This window comes from Danio rerio, chromosome 4 (genome assembly GCF_049306965.1).
Source record: "Danio rerio strain Tuebingen ecotype United States chromosome 4, GRCz12tu, whole genome shotgun sequence".
NCBI classification, from domain to species: domain Eukaryota; kingdom Metazoa; phylum Chordata; class Actinopteri; order Cypriniformes; family Danionidae; genus Danio; species Danio rerio.
In genome coordinates this window covers 36,412,913-36,435,000 of record NC_133179.1, presented here as the reverse complement: position 1 = coordinate 36,435,000, position 22,088 = coordinate 36,412,913, and the positions used below count along the sequence as shown (strand labels likewise).

The 22,088-nt window shown below is 33.6% G+C and overlaps 2 protein-coding genes across 4 annotated transcripts in view; both read left to right on the top strand.

Moving 5' to 3' along the window:
• The window catches only part of zgc:173607, a 791,925-nt gene that overhangs the window by 37,068 nt on the left and 732,769 nt on the right, over positions 1-22,088 (top strand). The gene's annotated exons all lie outside the window — the stretch shown is intronic.
• Positions 10,644-22,088, top strand: part of LOC108183940 (protein NLRC3-like) — a 35,988-nt gene continuing 24,543 nt past the window's right edge. For all 3 annotated transcript variants that reach the window (XR_012402178.1, XM_073947353.1, XM_017355765.4), the window contains exons 1-2: positions 10,644-10,685; positions 18,199-18,477. Coding sequence is in view for 2 of the 3 variants with exons in the window: in XM_073947353.1 (XP_073803454.1) it covers positions 18,219-18,477 (259 nt within the window). In the remaining variant the exon portion in view is untranslated. The remainder of the gene's footprint in view (positions 10,686-18,198; positions 18,478-22,088) is intronic.

The window sequence follows — 22,088 nt, the reverse complement described above, 5'->3', positions numbered from 1 at the left end:
CTGAACTGGAACACTGGAAAGCTACTGAGTTTAGGCAGTTTCTTCTGTACACCGGTCCAGTAGTACTGAAGGATATTCTTCCAACACCACTTTACAACAACTTCCAATCACTGTCGGTTAGTATCTTTCTGATGCTTTCCCCAACCCTCTGTGCCCATTACTGTGACTATGCTGAAAACTTGATTAGGTACCTCCTTGAACAGTTCAACCTTGTATGGGGTTGAGGAGATGGTCTATAATGTCCACTCTCTGTGTCATCTTGCAGATGATGTGAGGAGGTTTGGTCCTTTGGACTGTGTGTCTGCATTTTGCTTTAAAAACTTCCTTGGTCAGCTTAAAAGGAAGATCAGAAAGCCCCAACAGATTCTCCAGCAACTGATTCGTGTTGTGGAGCGGCGGTCCACACAGAGCAAACCCACTTCTCAGCCAAAAAAAACTCAAACTCAGTGGAAAACACTCAAATGGCCCAACAGTGCAAGACAGCACACCAAGAGTGCAGTACAATAAAGCCATTCTTGAAAATGTCACAATAAAATGTAGAACTGGAGACAACTGCGTGATGATTGATGGACAACTTGGCTTAATTGAAAACATCTTGTATGACACCACAAGTTCTGCAAGTTGGACCTCAAGAAAAACAATGGAAAAGAATCATCTCATTATAAATGTACACATCATGCATGTCTGAATACATCAGATACATTTCAAGAAGGCAAATTACACAGGTTTAAAAACAAGTTAGAATTTATCTTAAGTAATTCTACTTTTACATACTTGCTATTTGTAGTACCAAATTAATTCTGTTTCATCTGTTCTTTAAGGTATAAAATGAACTCACCATTTTTCCATGTGGTGGATTTCTTGGGACGGGGAGAGGTGGAGGTTGTGAGTAGCATGTGGATGGTTGGGGAAGATGCCTGCTGTTGGCCACCTTATAAATTTCCCAATAATATAAAAAGAGCTCAGCTGCAGCATAAAAAACCAGAAGCTGACTGGGAAACTTGTAGAGTGCGTTCACTCTATAAAACAAGTAAGTTATTTAGAAAATCTTGCTGTACATACATTCACTCAAATAATCCCAGATTTTAAAAATTGTTTAGATATAAACAAATTTACCCCGCTATAAAATACTTGTATTTATGCACTGCTTATGTTTAAACCAGTTTGAACTTACTCAGCATTGACTTCACTCGCTGAATTAGTGGTTATATAAATACAAAAATCCACAATGAATAAAAAAGCCAATTTGTAGAGTTATTTGAAGCACAAAATTTACTTTTTTTACGTTTACTGTTTAGAGTAGTATTTGAAAATGCAGGATTGGGAATTATTTTGTAACCCTTTATTTCAATGTGACTTAATAAATTATAAGTCAATCTACAGCAAATAATCAAATTGTGATTTCTGCCAAGAAAGTCTCATTGAAAAATAAAGCTAATCTCTTGTGTGTTACAGTGAAACCAAAAAGACGTCAATTTTGAATGCATATTAAACATGGATATTACTAGACTCTCTGCATCGTACAATTACCAACGTCAGCTTCTAAAAATAAGGATAAACATTATAAATACGCTTGTCTTCACAACACTTATTAGAATAGTACTACAAATTGACACACAACCCTTCTACTGGTACAAATAAACATGTGAATGACCAGTGACTCATTAACTAAACTCCATCAATACAACCTGCAAACGCCTGTTAGTCAAAGTAAAGAGCTATTATATTGAGACAATCGTGCATTAGTTACCAAAATGCTCAAAAAATGTCTTATCCTATATGTTGCAGCGTGAATGCCTACCAATTAATGCAGCTTAATTAGGAGCAACACTCATTTGACATTCATTTTCAAACCAATTAAATTCTTTGCTCCAGTTATAGTTTAAGCCAAAAATACATCAGAAAGACATAAATGTGCATTTTATGTTGTACAAGGCTTAATTTCTCTATTAAATAAATAAACAAAATTAACCATTCGATTGAATTAAACAATTTAACTATATTAAATTATACAACAAAACCAGGACCAAAATGTTCAGAGAAACATCCTGGTTATTGCACAAGACTCTGTTTTTTTGGAATTAGCACTTTATTAGTTTTATAATAGTTTTAAGATAACTTTGAATGTAAAAATGATAAAAGTAAATTAGAAATTAAACTCTGATGCCATTTAAGATAAAATAATCAAATCAACTCTAAAAATGTCTGAATAGTATTCTCTATAATCCACAAGCTTTGCTTTTCAAAGTTATCCCTTTGTTGATTTTATATACACTACTGAATCCATATCTTCAGTACATCCAATACACTGTAAACACTTAAATTAATTAAACTGACGCCATTTGAGATAAAAGATTCAAATCAACTCTAAAAATTTCTTGAATTCTAGAATTTCTAAAATTTATTCTTTATTCATTTAAGTGTTTAAGGTGTATCCAATGTACTGAATATATGGATTCAGTACTATATATAAAATCAACAAAGGCATAACTCTACAAAACAAAGCTTGTGAATTATAGAGAATAATATTTTAGAGTTGATTTGAATCTTTTATCTCAAATGGTGTCAGAGTTTAATTTATTTAAGTGTTAACAGTGCATCTAATGTACTGAAAATATGGGTTTTAAAATGATTATAAAATAAATAAAGGGCTTATTTCAAAAACAGAGTCTTGTGCAATAACTAGGATGTTTCTCTGAACATTTTGGTCCTGGTTTTGTTGTATAATTTCATGTGGTTGAATTGTTTAATTCATTTGAATGGTTAATTATTGCTTAATTGAGAAATTAAGCCTTGTGCAGCATAAAGAGCACATATTTATGTCCATCTGACATATTCTTGGCTCAAACTATAACAGGAGCAAAGATTTTACTTGGTTTGAAACCGAATGTCTAATGAATGTCAAACGTCAAACTAACTTTACCGCGGTGTTGAACGGACGCTGAGATAGCTAATCTGACAGCTGATCCAGAGCCTCCGCAGACAAAACGCACGATCAAATACGTTTTAGTCAACGCATGAAGATTCAAAATGTATTGGTGTTGTTCTCCTATTTAAACTAGAAGTTACGATAATGAACAATTGAATAATAAATTAGGTGAAGCTGTGCTAGAATTTATCATCTATTGACAATATTGCATTATAATAATAGCCTACACTGTTAAAAATTGTCCCGTTAAAAAACAGTAAAATACTGGCAGCTGCAGTTGCCAGCAATGTACTGTTATTTTACAGTATGTTGCTGTAAAAATACATGGACTACATTGATTTACACAATACTCAAGTGAACTCATTTTGCTCACTGAAAGCAACTGCCTCAACTTGGTCAACTGCTGATTGAGTTTATGAAGTAATGTGCTATATATGCTCAGAAGCATACTTATAATGATAACTTGTTTTAGTTAATTAGAAAAGTTCGGTTTAACTCTAATGTCTTATTTTTCACAACAGCACACATACATGTAAATCTGGAATCACCAGAGAGATTCTGACTGCATCAGCAACTAAACAGCCGCTATCTTTAAATAGAGAAACATGCAGAATAACATCAGCAGTTCATTGTTCATCTTTAACTCATACACTGGCTCTACTCTCCTCCACAACGGTGACAGACAGAAGAAATTAGCTTCAGGTTTTACAGTAAAATACTGTTTTTTCCTTGATTTAACGGTAATCTACTGGCAGCTGTGGTTGCCAGCAATATACTGTTTTTTTACAGTCTACTTCCGTTGTGTAAATTAACAGTATATTACTGTTAAAATACATTTTTACACTGTGTTTTTACCTCTCACACCTTTAACCCTTTAAACCCCAGAGCATATACTTCAGTTTTAATTGAAGTGTCCACACTACTGAGTGTTCAAGAAACATGTAGCAAAGCTGAAGTAAATTCATTAATTAACTGACTAATTAAATGATAATTGAGGATTAACAATGAACAAATGAAGAAATACTGAAGGGAAAAAAACAAGAACAGAACATACAAAACTTTAGTCACAGCTTTATAATGAAATAACCTGAAGAACAACAAATGATTAAATCATTTAAATGATCAGCGGATGAATAAACAACTCTACAAACATCATCACCAGCTACACTTATTACTTAATACATGTATTTTTGTATAACATCTACTAAAGTTCTTCTTAACAAAAAGTTAAAGTTTTACGTCACCATCATGGAGAACAGAGTTTGCTTTAGTTGGGCTCTTAGCCCTGTCATTTTTAACATTTATATATCTTGGCTGCTGCAATTGTTAAGAACTTTGTTTGAAAAGCTCCTTTGTTGTGGCAAGCCAGCCAAAAACCTAAATAAGATCTGGTGATGTTCATGTTGCTATTAAATGGCAGAGTCTGTTCTCATTTAGTATAATAAAATTTACTGCTCCTATTCAATGTTTAATCTATTGTTTTACATTATATGTCTATATATGGCAATGATTTCTGGAAGTTTTTAAGAATATCTTGGACAATAACACTGCTCTATGGTGTAAATCGCACTCAAAGAGACATCAATAATCAGCATATGAACCTCAATAATGGTGACAACTAACAAAATTAACAGTTTAACTGTTCAATTTAACGCAACCGAAAGTCTAAACATAAACAACAGCAGAATCAAACACAAATAAAGAAAACTGTTAGACCATTATACAACATTTGTTTATACCGCAATGCATGCTGGGATATTTGTACCGTACCACTCCCAGCATGCATTGCAGCATGAAACATTTGAGATGTTACCATTGTTGAGATACAAGGTCAGATTCATCAGGTCTGAGTGTGTATTTGTCATAACTGAACTGTTTTTATATGTTATTTCTTAACTGTTAAGTAATTACAGAGGCATCTTTTCTGTTTCCACTTCTCATTATTTAAATCAATAGCTGCAACTAAGCATAAAATCTATTGCATGAGACCCTTCTTCCAGATTTATAACAAAAACAATTATCAGAACTAATTTCAGACAAATAGATTTCTCTATTTATTGACTTTCCAACTTGATTGCTATAATACAAGCATTTTGTTAACTCTTTATTATAGTAATTGGAGAGTCTGAATTAATAAGTTCAAGGGTGAAGAGCCCAACTAAACCAGCCCCTCACTCCATTACGGTGACACAAAAAACACCTTAATTTCTGTTGGATCTCAATGAGAATAGTATGGAAGTCAAATCAGTCAGTAATAAGTGTGTGTGCTGTTGTTTGTAGAGTTGTTTAATGATCCTCTGCTGAGACTGAAGCTGTTTTATTTTATTTGATTTTATTTAATGTTGTAACTCAAGTCACTGTTTGTGTTTCTTGTTTATTTTCTTCAGTAATTGTGATTATTAACAGCAGGTGTTCATCAGTGTCTGAATTCACTCATTAGTGTTCATTAACTGTCAGGTGAACTATATTAGTTAACTAGTGTATGAAATAGTGAACAAGGACACAAAGTGTGATTTTAAACACAGACTTCAAAACATCGAATCTGAACTCTGTTAGCTCACAGTTTTCTGCAGTTGGTTACTTTCTCGAAAACAAAAATGTTACCCAGAATGCACTGTTTTTAACAGAATATTACTGTTTTAGTTAAAAAACATTATTTTACCGTAGAATCTGACCGTTTTTTAACAGCAATTTTTTACAGTGTACTGCAGCAGCCAAAAATGTATTTAGGCCTACTTACTTCTAATTCTCTTCAGTGCAGCCTGCAAGCTTGTTTGCCTCAAGCCTATCTGAAAATCAAACTGTAGCCTGCATTAAAAAAACGACTTGAACTAAAACAGGATTTCCTCTTAAAAAAAGCTCGCGAATCAGATTAAATGAAATGATTTAATAATTCGAGAGATTGCTTGTGATTATTGTGACACACATCTATCGTTCTTCAAAATCATGATCCGCAAAGCACCAATTGGCCGACGGCACAGCAGCGTAATGACATCATCAGATTAAAATTTAATTATGCATGTATGCAAAAATGAAATAAATAAATAAAATGTATGCAAAAATGGGATAAAATTGTCAGTACATATACATGTTAAATAATACGCAATAACTTTTAACATCTGTTGTAGGCTGCAGGCTTTACACTTTCAGGTGTCAAGAGTAATTAGCAATTTATTTAGCTTTACTTTTAGAGTGGATTTTATGATAGTAGTTTCTTAATCCGGTGATATAACTAAATAGCATTTTGATATCAAAAAGATGTATCCTACTTTTGTGAAGCATCAAAATATTATAGCTGTAAAAACATGTGCAGGACTGCTATATTTTTTCTTTTAAAAGAAACAAGAATATTAGTCATGGCATTATTAGTCATATCATACAGAAACTGTACTGAAACTGGGTCCGCACCTTTTAAAAGTATGTGTTTGTATCTAAAAAGTCCATATTGGTATCTTAAAATTAGACCATACATGTTCTCCTTAAAGCCCTTGAGGAGGATCACCACCATCACGGTTTTTGCACCCTTATTTTTGTGTAGATAACATAACAGTCTGATTCAAATAATAATATTATTAGTTACTAATTTGATTTTTATTTTTATAAAATATGTTTTTACTGTTTTCTTGTTTTCCCCAAACGAATACAGTATATATAACCTATTTTACTATTGTAAGAAAATATCAGCTGTTACAAACTGCATTTTCTGTATGCTTGAAATGAGCTGATCTAATCCTGTTTATATGAAATAAGGTGCTGCTTCCTGAACAGGTTTGAGCTACCAGACATGTTGCAATGACAACAAATCTCAAATAAATTTTAAAGTTTGATTGATTGTGCTAAATCATCAATAACCAAATCCAGCTAGATGAGTAATCCACATACAAAGAATGGACCCAAGGTCTGGTTAGCCACCTGGTTATTTACCTGCCTCCATCCATCCAGCTATAAGCTTGAATCAGTGACAAGCTCTGCATACTCCCAATAGCCCAAGTTATTCTAATCATCCTCTCCTGTCATTTCCCATTCAGCGACACTAAAGCCATCATTCACACTCAATCACCAATCCCAAATGTTCATCATAACTCAGTGTCCTGATTCTGCTTATTTCATGTTTTATAGCAGATTATGAGAAAGCCAGACAAAAGGCAAAAAAAGCTGAAAAACTACTTGCCTTTCTTCTGAAAATGACAGCAATGTGGGAAAAGTACATCGCAAAAGAAAGTGAGTATCTTTTCATTGATTATGAGCCTGCACAGATAAAACAGATAGACAGACAGATACCCCCACCCCCTAATTTATGTTTAACGGAAGAAAGATGTTTTCAAAAAAATTTAAATGTAACAGTTTTAATAACTCATTTATAATAACTGATTACTTTTAAATTTGAAATTGTTTTTAAATAATTAGCTAAAAGTACATATAAAGCCTTAACTATGTTAATTAGACAAGTCTATGTATAACAGTGATTTGTTCTAGACCAGGGATCACCAAACTTGTTCCTGGAGGTCCGGTGTCCTGCAGATTTTAGCTCCAACCCTAATTATTAATATTGACCTTAAAATGTTGTTTTTTTAAAAACTGCTTTTATTTTAGCCAAAATTAAAACAAATAAGACTTTTTCCAGAAGAAAAAAAGTGTGTAATATTCAAAGTAAGAATGTTGTTTTTCATTTTACAAAACCAGATTTTTTTTTTATAATTAAAAACTTAGTGAGAGAGCACATTAATCAGTCCTCCTCAGCACATGATGTGATTATGTTATTTTAATGTGATATATGCACATGGGCATTTAATTTCAACCAGCCAGACTCAGCGGTGATATAAGGAAGGAATCATTTATGCATTCCGTTTTATTTATTAACTATTCAAAGTTAATAATATACTTAGTTTTAATTCTATTTATAGTATTCCTTTTTACCTTTAGAATGACTATTCCGCATTAAGTGAATTTATTTTCAACAATGTCCTTACACTACAATTAAAAACATACATAAATTTGATATTTTATTATAGTGAAAATTAGCTTGTAACTTTTTATTTCTTTTTATTTGCATCAGACCAAATTCACCATACCCAAATCCTTGCCAGTCTTCAGATTAAGAGGACATAACTAAAAGACGCAAACGCGCTCTACCTGTACCACCCTCTCCTCCCTCTCCACCCTCTCAGCTGACATCACCAGCCCGACCAGGACCATTACCCCGGCCGGCACCACTGGCACGACAGACAATTACACATAAGCAATATTTTAGTTATTTAAGTATTAACATAATTATTTATTATCATGGATATTGAAAGTTAAAATATGTAAATTATGTAGAATGATAGTAAACAGTAGCTAATGTTATTCTTTCTTTTTTTAAGTTTACAAATTCTTTACATTTCATTGTCCCCTTGTTTGCATCTCTCTCTCTCTCTCTCTCTCTCAACAGCAACAGAGCGTCACATAATAAGACAACTGGAACATCTAAAAGAAGAGGTTGCTGTCATCAAGCAACTGCTTCTCGCACTGACAAACCAAAGCACCTCAGCAAATTTGTCAGAGGGTGTAAATTTGCCACTAGAAAACCTACAGGACCTTGAAAGTTTAGAGAACAAGCTGAGGGAGGAGGCCTGCTACAGTGCAGTGGTAAATAGTTTTTATTAATATTATTATTTTTAAATATCTGGAATATAAAAAAGACCTGTCAGTATTGACTAAGCCATTGATTCTCAACCATGTTTCTGTGTCTAAATTGGGTACTAGATACTACAGATTCATTCATTCATTCGTTTTCGAAATAGATTCTAAAATATAAGCCATATCAACGTTGCACCACTGAGAGCTTGCAGTAGAATATTAGTTATTATAAGCACTTTTCAGATGCATTATTTGAGAAATGATAACTTGGTCTGCATGAAAAACCCCAGAAATAACATGTGTGATGTGTCATTTATGTCTTTCATTAAGCCTGATCTATCATGCCTTGTGCAGGCGTAAAGTATGATGGAAGGAACCGCCTCATAAATCTCTATCATGAATTCATTAACAAATCTTGTAAATATAGAAAAGTATACAATTCAAGATGCATTTAACCATTTCCTTCTCTTTCTCACTTGCATTTTATGCAAGATATAGTCTTATACACTGTCAAACTTGTTTTCATCTGTCACATGAAAGAGCACACAAAGAAAGGATTATACAATTTTTTTGTAATTCTGGAAAATATCAGCCACACTATTATGAAAAATTCGAGACCTATTTTAAAGAGTTTTTTATGGTCTTAAATTTCTAAAAAATCCATGCATATACACACACACACACACACACACACACAGACACACACAGACACACACACACACACACACACATATATATATATATATATATATATATATATATATATATATATATATATATATATATATATATATATATATATATAATTTAAAATTAACACAGACATTGTTGTCATATTGTTTTTCCTACTTTTCTCTTAAAATTGTAAACAGATTCATACAATTTACATGTTTAGAGTGACATAGGGATGTCTTTGCTGTGCCAATGAGAAGGCGTAATTACAGACATATGGGCGTCTAATTCCTAAAGCTTAATAAAATAACAAATAAAATATAATATATTCTATTTTTTATATTTTATATTCTGATAAAAATATCAGAATATTGCACAACAATACAGGCAGCTCAAGAGCACACAGTTATACATTTAATATATATATTTTTACTTATTCTAAAATCTTAAAGGGCAGCCAATCAAGCACCTACATGCCAGGGCCATATGCATCCAGTTACCCGTTTCGCCCTGTGATTGAGAACCACTGCATAAATAAAAAAATAAAAAAAACAGGGCAAAATTAAGAAATTTTATCGAATCAAAAAAAAAAAAAGTAAGTCTCTTTCTTTATTTTAATTTAGACAAAGTACCTGTTAACAGTTGGGGGTACAAGTCCAAGCACCATTACAAGACAGATCCTGGTCCAAATGCTGACAACCCTACTGGCCCAGCAACTTTGCTGGAAGGGTTCTGGCCAGAAAAAAGCCTTTGGGAGCATGCTGATCTGCAAAGCAGTTATAGGTAGAGTATGTAGTGTTTCTATATGATAACCCTCTGTACAGGAGTGAAAAAAATAAATCTAAAGGAAAAATTACTAGTCATGCATAGGAACATTTACATGTTTATTTGTCAGATAAAATTTTCACATATTAAAACACTATTCATTATCCTGGAGTCATTTTAAAATCCAACCCAGATAGCAAATTACATCTGGCCCAGATAAGGCCCACATCCCCCACATTCTTCAGGCCCACACACAGCAAACAACACTGTCTGAAACTTATGCAACATAAAGCTTATTGAACAGCTTCATTATTGTTGTTGTGCTACTATTACTCTTTTAAACTCTACACACTTCCCATCAGGGACAATATAAAACACACAACTTACTGGGGCTAAAATTCATTAATTGTAACTTGTGTTACTGAGATTATAACAAGTACAATATATAGCACATTTGGAAAAGTGACCTGTATATAGTGACTGCTTTACTTTTGTACTCGCAACACTGCTATTACCAGCTGAGGAAAGCCTCCATTTCTATCTTCTATTCTTATCTACTTGTCTGTCTGTGTCTGACTGGTTATTTCCTCATGTCTCAAACAGGTTTGTTGTGTTTTCCAGAGGTGAAAGAATTTTCAGATCTGTTGTTCAGCTGAACAGTTCAGCGGAGGAACAGACAGATCTGCAGGCATTGTTTGAGGTGAGAGTTTTTTCTTTCTGTACTTTATACCATCTATGAGTGTCGTCTGATTATCCGTGGATCATCTCTTTGTGTTTACTGAGACTTTACTGCTGAGCTAAAGACATTCTAATGATTTCATTTACACCTTTTAATGTAGAGTGTGTTTCTGGAAAAGGATCACAGAAAGCAAAAACCTTCTCATTCTGATACTTAAATATGTGTCCACTGTCCTCTCGATTAGCACAGTAGACATTTCTTTAGTTATATAATTTTAATTGTTTGATATGCAGTGACACACAATCATATAATTCGCCGAACAAATCAGCCACTTTAACGTGATTCAGAGCATTGAAACTTCTCAAACGTACAGGGAAACAGCCCTGGCACAGTACAGATAGCATAGTGTGAGTGCGCCCTTACAGAAGCTACAGAATGCAGAAAACTGGCACTGCAATATCAGTATTCATGAATGCATTTAGTTTATTTACAGTGGAGTCACACAATCTTATGTGTAGATACATGAGCTGAAAACCCTGAAGAGTTTCAGCAGTGAGACCGGTTCCATTTGTTTGCCTGAAGTGTTTCTGCTTTAACTGATGCAGATGATAAACAACTGCTGTGGCTACAACTGTCACCTGTTTTGCATTATTTATACACTTTTATTTGTCTAAATATTATTAAACCTGTACATTTCAGAGATCATGACATTTCTCAAAATTAAAGCAGAAAACAAAGTAACAAATTCTAGCAACAGATTCTAAAGTAAGGAAAATCATTCTCAAAAGTACATTTATTCATTTATTTTATTTCTGGCTTAGTTCCTTTATTAATCAGGGGTTGCTACCACGGAATAAACCACCAACTTATCCAGCATATGTTTTACGCAGCGGATGCCCTTCTAGCTGCAACCCAGTACTGGGAAACCCATACACTCTTACATTCACACTCATACACTACAGGCAATTTAGCTTACTCAATTTCTCTATAGCGCATGTGTTTGGGCTGTGGTGGAAACTGGAGCACCCAGAGGAAACTCACCAAAGACTGTTTGATCATGAAGATATGATGTGTAGTCAGTTTTGGGCAGGACAAGAAGTTTTGCTGGATTGAGGTGGTTTATAGTTTCTAGAGCAGGTTATTGTCCCGAGAAAGGTTTGAAATCTATCTATCTATCTATCTATCTATCTATCTATCTATCTATCTATCTATCTATCTATCTATCTATCTATCTATCTATCTATCTATCTATCTATCTATCTATCTATCTATCTATCTATCTATCAGCAGTAGAAGCTTTTGCTCTGCTTTAATATTACTGTTGAGACTAACACATTTCAAAAGTAAAGCAATTAATGTAATATATTAGATTTTTGCTGTAATGCAGAAATATAATATCACTTTTCCAAGTTTGGTAATACTGTACTACACTGTTAAAAATTGCCCCGTTAAAAAACAGTAAAATACTGGCAGCTGCAGTTGCCAGCAATGTACTGTTATTTTACAGTATGTTGCTGTAAAAATACATGGACTACATTGATTTACACAATACTCAAGTGAACTCATTTTGCTCACTGAAAGCAACTGCCTCAACTTGGTCAACTGCTGAATGAGTTTATGAAGTATTGCGCTATATATGCTTAGAAGTATACTTATAATAATAACTTATTTTAGTTAATTAGAAAAGTTTGGTTTAACTCTAATGTCTTATTTTTCACAACAGCACACATACATGTAAATCTGGAATAACCAGAGAGATTCTGACTGCATCAGCAACTAAACAGCCGCTATCTTTAAATAAAGAAACATGCAGAATAACATCAGCAGTTCATTGTTCATCTTTAACTCATACACTGGCTCTACTCTCCTCCACAACGGTGACAGACAGAAGAAATTAGCTTCAGGTTTTACAGTAAAATACTGTTTTTTCCTTGATTTAACAGTAATCTACTGGCAGCTGTGGTTGCCAGCAATCTACTGTTTTTTTACAGTCTATTTCCGTAGTGTAAATTAACAGTATATTACTGTTAAAATACATTTTTACACTGTGTTTTTAACTCTCACACCTTTAACCCTTTAAACCCCAGAGCAAATACTTCAGTTTTTATTGAAGTGTCCACACTACTGAGTGTTCAAGAAACATGTAGCAAAGCTGAAGTAAATTAATTAATTAAATGACTAATTAAATGATAATTAAGGATTAACAATGAACAAATGAAGAAATACTGAAGGGAAAAAACAAGAACAGAACATACAAAACTTTAGTCACAGCTTTATAATGAAATAACCTGAAGAACAACAAATGATTAAATCATTTAAATGATCAGCGGAAGATTAAACAACTCTACAAACATCATCAGCAGCTTCACTTATTACTTAATACATGTATTTTTGTATAACATTTACTAAAGTTCTTCTTGAGAAAAAGTTAAAGTTTTACGTCACCATCATGGAGAACAGAGTTTGCTTTAGTTGGGCTCTTAGCCCTGTCATTTTTAACATTTATATACCTTGGCTGCTGCAATTGTTAAGAACTTTGTTTAAAAAGCTCCTTTGTTGTTGCAAGCCGGCCAAAAACCAAAATAAGATCTGGTGATGTTCATGTTGCTATTAAATGGCAGAGTCTGTTCTCATTTAGTATAATAAAATTTACTGCTCCTATTCAATGTTAAATCTATTGTTTTACATTATATGTCTATATATGTCAATGATTTCTGGAAGTTTTTACGAATATCTTGGACAATAACACTGCTCTATGGTGTAAATCGCACTCAAAGAGACATCAATAATCAGCATATGAACCTCAATAATGGTGAAAACAAATTTAACAAAATTAACAGTTTAACTCACAAACAGGCAACTGAAAGTCTAAACATAAACAAAAGCAGAATCAAACACAAATAAAGAAAACTGTTAGACCATTATACAACATTTATTTATACCGCAATGCATGCTAGGATATTTGTACCGTGCCACTCCCAGCATGCATTGTAGCATGAAACATTTGAGATGTTACCATTGTTGAGATACAAGGTCAGATTCATGAGGTCTGAGTGTGTATTTGTCATAACTGAACTGTTTTTGTATGTTATTTTTTAACTGTTAAGTAATTACAGAGGTATCTTTTCTGTTTCCACTTCTCATTAATTAAGTTGATACCTGCAACTAAGCATAAAATCTATTGCATGAGGCCCTTCTTCCAGATTTATAACAAAACATTTATCAGAACTATTTTCAGACAAATAGATTTCTCTATTTATTGACATTCGAACTTTATTGCTATAATACAAGTATTTTGTTAACTCTTTGTTATAGTAATTGGAGAGTCTGAGTTAATAAGTTCAAGGGTGAAGAGCCCAACTAAACCAGCCCCTCACTCCATTACGGTGACACAAAAAACACCTTAATTTCTGTTGGATCTCAATGAGAATAGTATGGAAGTCAAATCAGTCAGTAATAAGTGTGTCTGCTGTTGTTTGTGGAGTTGTTTAATGATCCTCTGCTGAGACTGAAGCTGTTTTATTTTATTTTATTTTATTTGACACTGTTTGTGTTTCTTGTTTATTTTCTTCAGTGATTGTAATTATTAACAGCAGGTGTTCATCAGTGTCTGAATTCACTCATTAGTGTTCATTAACTCTGTCAGGTAAACTATATTAGTTAACTAGTGTATGAAATAGTGAACAAGGACACAAAGCATGATTTCAAACACAGACTTCAAAACATCGAATCTGAACTCTGTTAGCTCACAGTTTTCTGCAGTTGGTTACTTTCTCGAAAACAAAATGTTACCCAGAAAGCACTGTTTTTAACAGAATATTACTGTTTTAGTGAAAAAACATTATTTTACCGTAGAATCTGACCGTTTTTTAACAGCAATTTTTTACAGTGTAGGTACAATCTTAGTAACGCACGTTGTGGGTCTGTGTGTTCTTTCTTAGTTGTGTGTGTATGTGTGTGTGTGTGGGGGGGTATGTGGTAGGCTGATGTTCTGTGTTTGTCTTTAGCGTCTGTGCGGTCACTTGGTATTGTTGTCACTGGTGATTCCTCATTGCTTAGCACTACTCCGCTGACTCATCAGTATGGTACAGCTGATTTGCATTACACTATGCTTATATCTAGTCGGTGCTTCTGTTTCACATTGTCAGTTTGCTGTTGTTCGCGTTTGTGTCTTGTCAGGCTGTCCTCGCTGAGTTCTGTTAGTGACGAGTTCGCTTCCTGAAGCTGAATTTCTTCTCTGTATTGGACTTTCCTTGCATCCACTTGTTGACAGCTATTTCAGTTTCACAAACTATTAATGTCCTGCTACTGTTTCAGGCTCTTGAGAATTAATAAACTCCCTGTTCACTTGCTATTGGGTTCAGTCGGGATTTGTGACAAATCCCCACAGCTTTCCACATAGAGAGAAGGATCACAATAACAATGATAAAGCCTTTCAAAAAGATTACAATAAGCTGTAAGCTCTAAGTTTCACACAGTAACAATCTCTGGTACTTTCAGCAACACTACAGTGAGGCAGAACAGAACTTCATCACTCTGCCATAAGGCTCAGGATGGCAGACATGTTTTTGAGCTGGTAGAGTGACGAGCAACAGGTGCAAATGAACATCTGACTCTCAGAAACAGCTAAATCCTCTGATTAACATTTACTCAGCTCAGAGTCTGTTTGGTCCCACTCTAAGTGATGTTTGTAAACAAATTTCGGGAGGAGCATGCGCAGAAGTTTCAGTATCGAATACGTCATTGACAATTATCCCATCATCAAATCAGTTTCTGATTTTCTCATTCAGAATGAGTTAGTAAATGATTAATAAACTATTGAAATCAACATGTATATGTCTTATTATTCAGGCATATATTAATGGTTACTATGTATATTAATGTATTAATGCTTTATTAATTCAACTTCATCTAGTTTTGTGACCTAATCTAAAGTGAGGACTATTCATGCTTTATACATCCTTTATAAATGACAAATAAAGGCTCAGTTAAATTCTAAACCGGAACAATTACATTATTCATTTCTAAAGAGACACAAATGAAACTATACTTGAAATGAAAAATAAATCTTTGCAACCTTATCTAAAATAAAATCAGTGTAGAGTTTAAACATTGCATCTTATTATATTGTTAAATTATTATATTGTTGTTGTTTTATCCAGTTTTTTGTTGTATTTTGACATTCTTGTATTTGGCAGCGTTTAAACTTTACAGTAATTTTACTTTTTAGAAAAGATTACAAAGATTATTGTTCATTTGATTCTGAGCCTTTTTTGTCATTTATAAGTGATTTATAAAGCATAAATAGTCCTCACTTTAGATTAGGTCACAAAACTGCATGAAGTTTAGTTAATAAAGCATTTATAAACATATTAGTTAACTATTAGTATATGCCTGAATAATAAGATATAGAAATATTGATTTCAATAGTTTATTAATCATTTACTAACTCATTCTGAATGATCCTAAAAACCCTCAACTACTTTTAAATACAAATGGTTTGTAAATAATGTGATACTTAATTTAGTAATGAAAAATAAACCATTAACAAATTATGAAAATACAATTATTAAACACATTATAAAGGTGCTTATGAGTCAAAAATAGAGCATTTATAGCTGCAGTTATAAACTGCTTACTAACATTTATTAATGTAGAGTTAATGCTTAACATATAATGAATTCACTAGATGCTAATGCTTAGTAAATGATTCATAGTGTGCAGTTATTATAAAGTGTTATGGTCTTTTCTAAAACTGGTTTTATTAGTTTTCTAAAATGGTTGTGTTTAACCAGTTGAACATCTAAATACTCTTGTATGATGATACAGATAATAGAGTTACAGAGCTTCTGCTCAAGACAAAAGTAGACAAACATCATTATTCCTGGTTAGCAGCCCCGGATTAAGAACTCAGGGGCCCCTGGGCACATTGTCTTGTAAGGCCCCCTACCTGGCCGCACCCCATAGTTGAATATAAAAAATAAGAATAATATAATAATTTTTAAATAAAATGAATCTATAATTTGTTGCCCACATATTTAAATAAATGATAAATAGTACATATGTATTTAGTCTACAAAGATTTTACTTATTTTTCAAAGCATTGAATAACAATACTAACTATATATATATATATATATATATATATATATATATATATATATATATATATATATATATATATATATATATATATATATATACTTATAAAAACTTATAAAGCATATTATTGCCATGGCATATAACACACAATGCCTCTCCAATCCAGTTCTATGAACCTGAGTTCTATGAATCTGAGTCTTTCATAATACAAACACTGATTTACTGTCTCACTCCTACTCTCCCTGTATTTTCTCTACTCTTCTCGTGATAAAGACTTGATTATAAACCTAAAAGTATCCGAAATCACACTCACTATACCTCTTCTCTCCCGTCTCTTTCCTCTTCTGGGCCTTTCTCTTACTCTCTCTCTCCCTCTCTCTCTCCTTTTCTGTCTGTCTCTCACACGTTTAATCCAGTCCGCGCTGCGCTGCCGTTAGCCTCCTCCGCCTGGTTAATGCTAGCGACTCATCATTTAAAGTTACCATAACGTCTTCTTCTGTACCCTCATTCTCCTGATCATGGGTCTGTTTAAAGATGGTGTGTATGGAAAATGCCTCAATAAAGATACCTCCTCTCCTCTTTCTCTCGCGTTTGCTAAATCCACTTGTCCACTCATTTTTGATCTATGACAGATATAACGTTAGACTAAAGTCCGCTCAGTTTAGTGCGGGTTGTTACAAAACTGACGTTTCTGGGCTTGACCAATTACAGCATTCTGTTTAGTTAATGAAAAAAAGGCAGTTTAAATATAATAATAATATTAATATGTGATCGCGATTTTTTTGCTCAGAGGAAATACAGTTGTCTGAGCAATATAGTGTTTTGCAGAGAGGGAGGCACCTATAATAAGGCTAAACATTATTAAATACCCACGAGACACTTGTGACTTTATATCACATTTGCATTATTTTAAAAAAATGTTTCCTTCCTGTTAAAAATAAATATATTTCCAATCTGATATGTAATGGGGAGAAAAAAAAAGTAGCATGAGTTCAGCAGATGGTGGATTCGAACCGAGTTGATGATCAATCGCGTCAAAAGATGATGCTGTGCGCCTTACAAGGTAATGTTCAACAGCTCTTTACTCATGTTTTCTCTATTAATCAGGCATCGATGGGCATAAACCCTGAATAGCTTATTCCAACTAGATGCGCTATTTGCAATTAGCCAAAAAAGACACTACGAAATTGTCTTTTTTTTCTCCCCCCTAGTGCGCATGGGCCCCTGGGCCTGTGCCCATAAGGCCCATTGGTTAATCCGGCCCTGCTGTTTAGTAAGAACCACTTAAAGTAGTGACAATCAATTTTCAATATTTAGCTTTCTGAAATGTGGTTTCTCACTGGTTAATTTCTTTTTTTAAATAATAAATAAATTCTCAGGTCCATATGTTTATTGTGAAACTAATGAAGATGTTGTTGCTCTTGTCCTGTAGCTGTGAATGGGTGAAGCACCATGGCGAATGTTAAACAGCTGCTCAAAAACTCACTGGATGAACTGAAAGACGATGAACTAAAGGACTTTCAGTGGTATTTAATGATTGACCATAGAGAGATTTCAACAGCTGAATTGGAGAATGCTGACAGGCGAAAGACAGTGGATAAGTTGGTGTCATGTTTTGGATCAGAAAGAGCTGTGAAGATCACAGTGGACACCCTGAGGAAAATCAAGCAGAATGAATTGGCTGAAGAGTTGAAGAAAAAACAGCAGCAAGGTATTGTTTAATTCCCTGTCAAACTTTACAAATGTGATCATTTGATTTACATTTTTATCAGCTCAAATCTTTCATGTTAAAACCCTGTCCTAGCAATGGTTTTTGAGTCAGATGTATTGTCATAACATTTATTGAACAGTTCTAAGCAATCCATTTAAATACATTTATTATTTTGTATATAGTTAATGTATGTATGTATTTGTCTTCGTTCATCTGAATTTGTTACTTTATTTATATGTAAATTATTATTTTGTGTAATGGGAAGCACAACACATGTCTATGTTAATGAACAAAGTAAAACAAGAATGAAGAAGCTTAGAATAAGTTGTAACAAACATTTCTGAAACAGGAACACATTGTAAAGCCAGCTCACAGTATCTGTAAATTGTCTGTAGTGTATGAGTGTGAATGAGTGTGTATGGATGTTTCCCAGAGACGGGTTGCAGCTGCAAGGGCATCAGCTGCGTAAAACATGTGCTGGATAAGTTAGGGGTTCATTCCGCTGTGGCGACCCCAGATTAATAAAGGGACCAAGCCGAAAAGAAAATGAATGGATACTACTTTCATTAAAGTTTATGTAATAATTAGATTTCTGTAGTGTTCCCTCATTTTCTGTCATCAGCAGTCTGCAAGGCTGTTGAAATAATTGAGCATTAGCAGAATCATAATCCAACTACAAGATCTCTATCAAGCCTTTTACACAATTTATGCTTTACAAAGAGAGAAGACCTCCATACCAGCAGCACACAAAGATAAAACTATCAAAACAATCATTTATTACTCATTTGCACAGATAGAATGAACAAATATTGAATATAGAGTTGAGCAAAGGAAAACAAAAACAAAGATCAGTTGTAAAATAAACATTACTGGAACTAGAACCCATTGTAAAGCTGGCTCACACTGTGCACTTCTTAAATAATAATGAAGTTGTTAATGAATGATGAAGAAAATAAATTATCTCTATATTTGTTTGCACTTTTTGTTAACTTTGTTTGCATTCCTGTCGGAAAAAAATAAAAATAAATGAATTGAAAGGTCAGGAAACATTGAGACAGCAAATGATCAGCAGAGTATGAAGTAATTCAAAAAACTGCAATAGGCAAACTTTAATTCTGGAGAATTATTTTTTGAAACATCTTGCATTATTCTGAGTAATCACCTTTGTTTACATAAACACAATGTAAGATTTAAGTCAAATCACCTACCCCTGCTCAATTAAGTTACCATACAGGTGTCACGTCATTTAAATGATGAAACAAATGACTTCATGAGTGCTATTGTTTCAATGCTATGGACAACAGTGATGGTCAATCATAATGCTAATGCACGTAAATGGGTGCCTGAATTTCACATTATCAACATTTATATGTTCGTCTTCGTTCATCTAAGTTTGTTTATATGCACTGTTAGACCTTACCGGGTTTTTTTTACAGTAGAATACTGGCAACACTGTTGCCAGCTACTCACTGTAAAAGTTCGGTTACAGTAAGTAACTGGCAACAGTGTTGCCAGTTAATTACTGTAACTGAACCATTACAGTGAGTGGCTGGCAACAGTGTTGCCAGTTATTTACTGTAACTGAACCGATACAGTGAGTAGCTGACAACAGTGTTGCCAGTTAATTACTGTAATAGAGCAGCAGTGGTAACTAACTGGAAACTGTGTATAGTTAATAACTGTATTGTAGTGTAACAACTCACAGCATTATACTGCATACACATTAATAGTATGTCATATATAGTTATTGTAGTGTTACTAAAATTAATCAGTATTCTTAGCTGTTATTTAAAAATAGAAGGCATAACATTTTTTCTGAAAAATCTATTTTATTGTTTTTGGCACCAAACAAGTAAATAACAGAAAATGTATAACAAAATTAAGAAACCAGCAGATATAAATATTGTCTTACATATTACAGGTCTGCACAGTAACGCTGCGGTCACACTAACGTTGGAGCATGCAAAATTCTGTCATACTGCACTGCGAAGTGGAATTAAACAGAGCGAGTAGTGGAATTAAACAAAATAATTAGAGATTAAAAAAAGCAAGCCAGAGAGGTCATGTTTTGATCTTTGATTGGTCTCAAGCAATCACATGATGTGATTTCGCATGTCAGCATTCTCCAAGCTTAAACTTTCCAATGCTGCGAATTATGAAATTTGTCTCGTGAGCTATCATTCCAGGTCTGCAGTATTCACATGTGTATTAATGGAAGTCTATAGGGAGAAAAGTGCAGTGTGACCAGGACTTTAAGCTGTAACTCTAATTAAACACACCTGATCAAACTAAAACACACCTGATCAAACTAATTAAGGCTTGTTAGAAATCTACAGGTAATGTTGAAGCAGGGCGGGAACTAAACTCTGCTGCGCTGCAGTTCTCCAGGAACTTGGAGTTTGACCCCCATGGTATATAGCAGGGGTGCTCAATCCTGTTCCTGCAGATATACCTTCCTGCAGATTTCAGTTCTTACCCATATCAAACACACCGGCCTGTAATTATCAAGTGGTGTTCAGGTCCTAATTAATTGGTTTAGGTGTGTTTGATATGGATAGCAACTGAAATCTGCAGAAAGGGAGATCTCCAGGAACAGGATTGAGCACCCCTGGTATATAGCATACTTTTAAAGCATACTTTTCAAATCTCAATAAAAAGTTTAAAATGGTTATAAAAAATAAAAATAAAGTTGGCAACACCGAAAAACCAAAGGATCCAATCTTTTAATGTTATAATTACCTCATGACAACAAACTTTTTTATTGTTTCTAATATAAATTCATAGGTGGAAACATAGCTCTGAAAAATACTTAGCAACAAACTCACAACCCGGGACCTGACAGTGGAGCTTTTGTGTGTGGATGGTGATGTGAATCATATTTTTGTGATTCCCTGTGATGATGTGCACATGTTACCTTACTGAGATGATGGAATTTAATTTTGGCTTAGTTGCCAGAAAGATACATACAACTGTTAGCATCTGTACATTATGGCAGTATGCAATATCAAATAAATACATATACTCAAACAAAAGTAAAGTAAGAAGTTATATGAGGAGAGGCTAACTAGCTAACAATGTAGCTTTCAAGTACACAGTTCAAGATAACAACAATATAACTTAAAACACAGCCTTATTTTAGAAACCCTCAAAAACATTTGAACACATTTTACTTACTCATTGTAGATTCTTATTTAAAGCCTAAAACATATCAGACTCTATATCTGAATTGATGGACAGAGAATAGAGCACACTCAGCAGTAAACAAATCAAACACCTGGCTCCCTTAAAGGGCCAGCATTTTCTGAAAACTCTTTTTAACACCTTTGTGTTTAGAACAAGACAGACAGCCTGTGGGAGTGTGTGGTGATGCCTAAATCATTATTTTCTGCCTTTAAAATGCACGTCTCTATAAATAGCAACATAAACCATCAGAGAAGATGGGACAGTAATGGTTGAACAGTAATTTGCTATTTATTGTCAGTTACTATCTGTAATGAGTACATAAAGTAAATTACTGGAATTTATTCTTTGCACTACACAATTTCATACAAAGTCTACTCCTTTTACAGTAAAATACTGTTTCCTTTTATTACAGCAAAACACTGGCTATT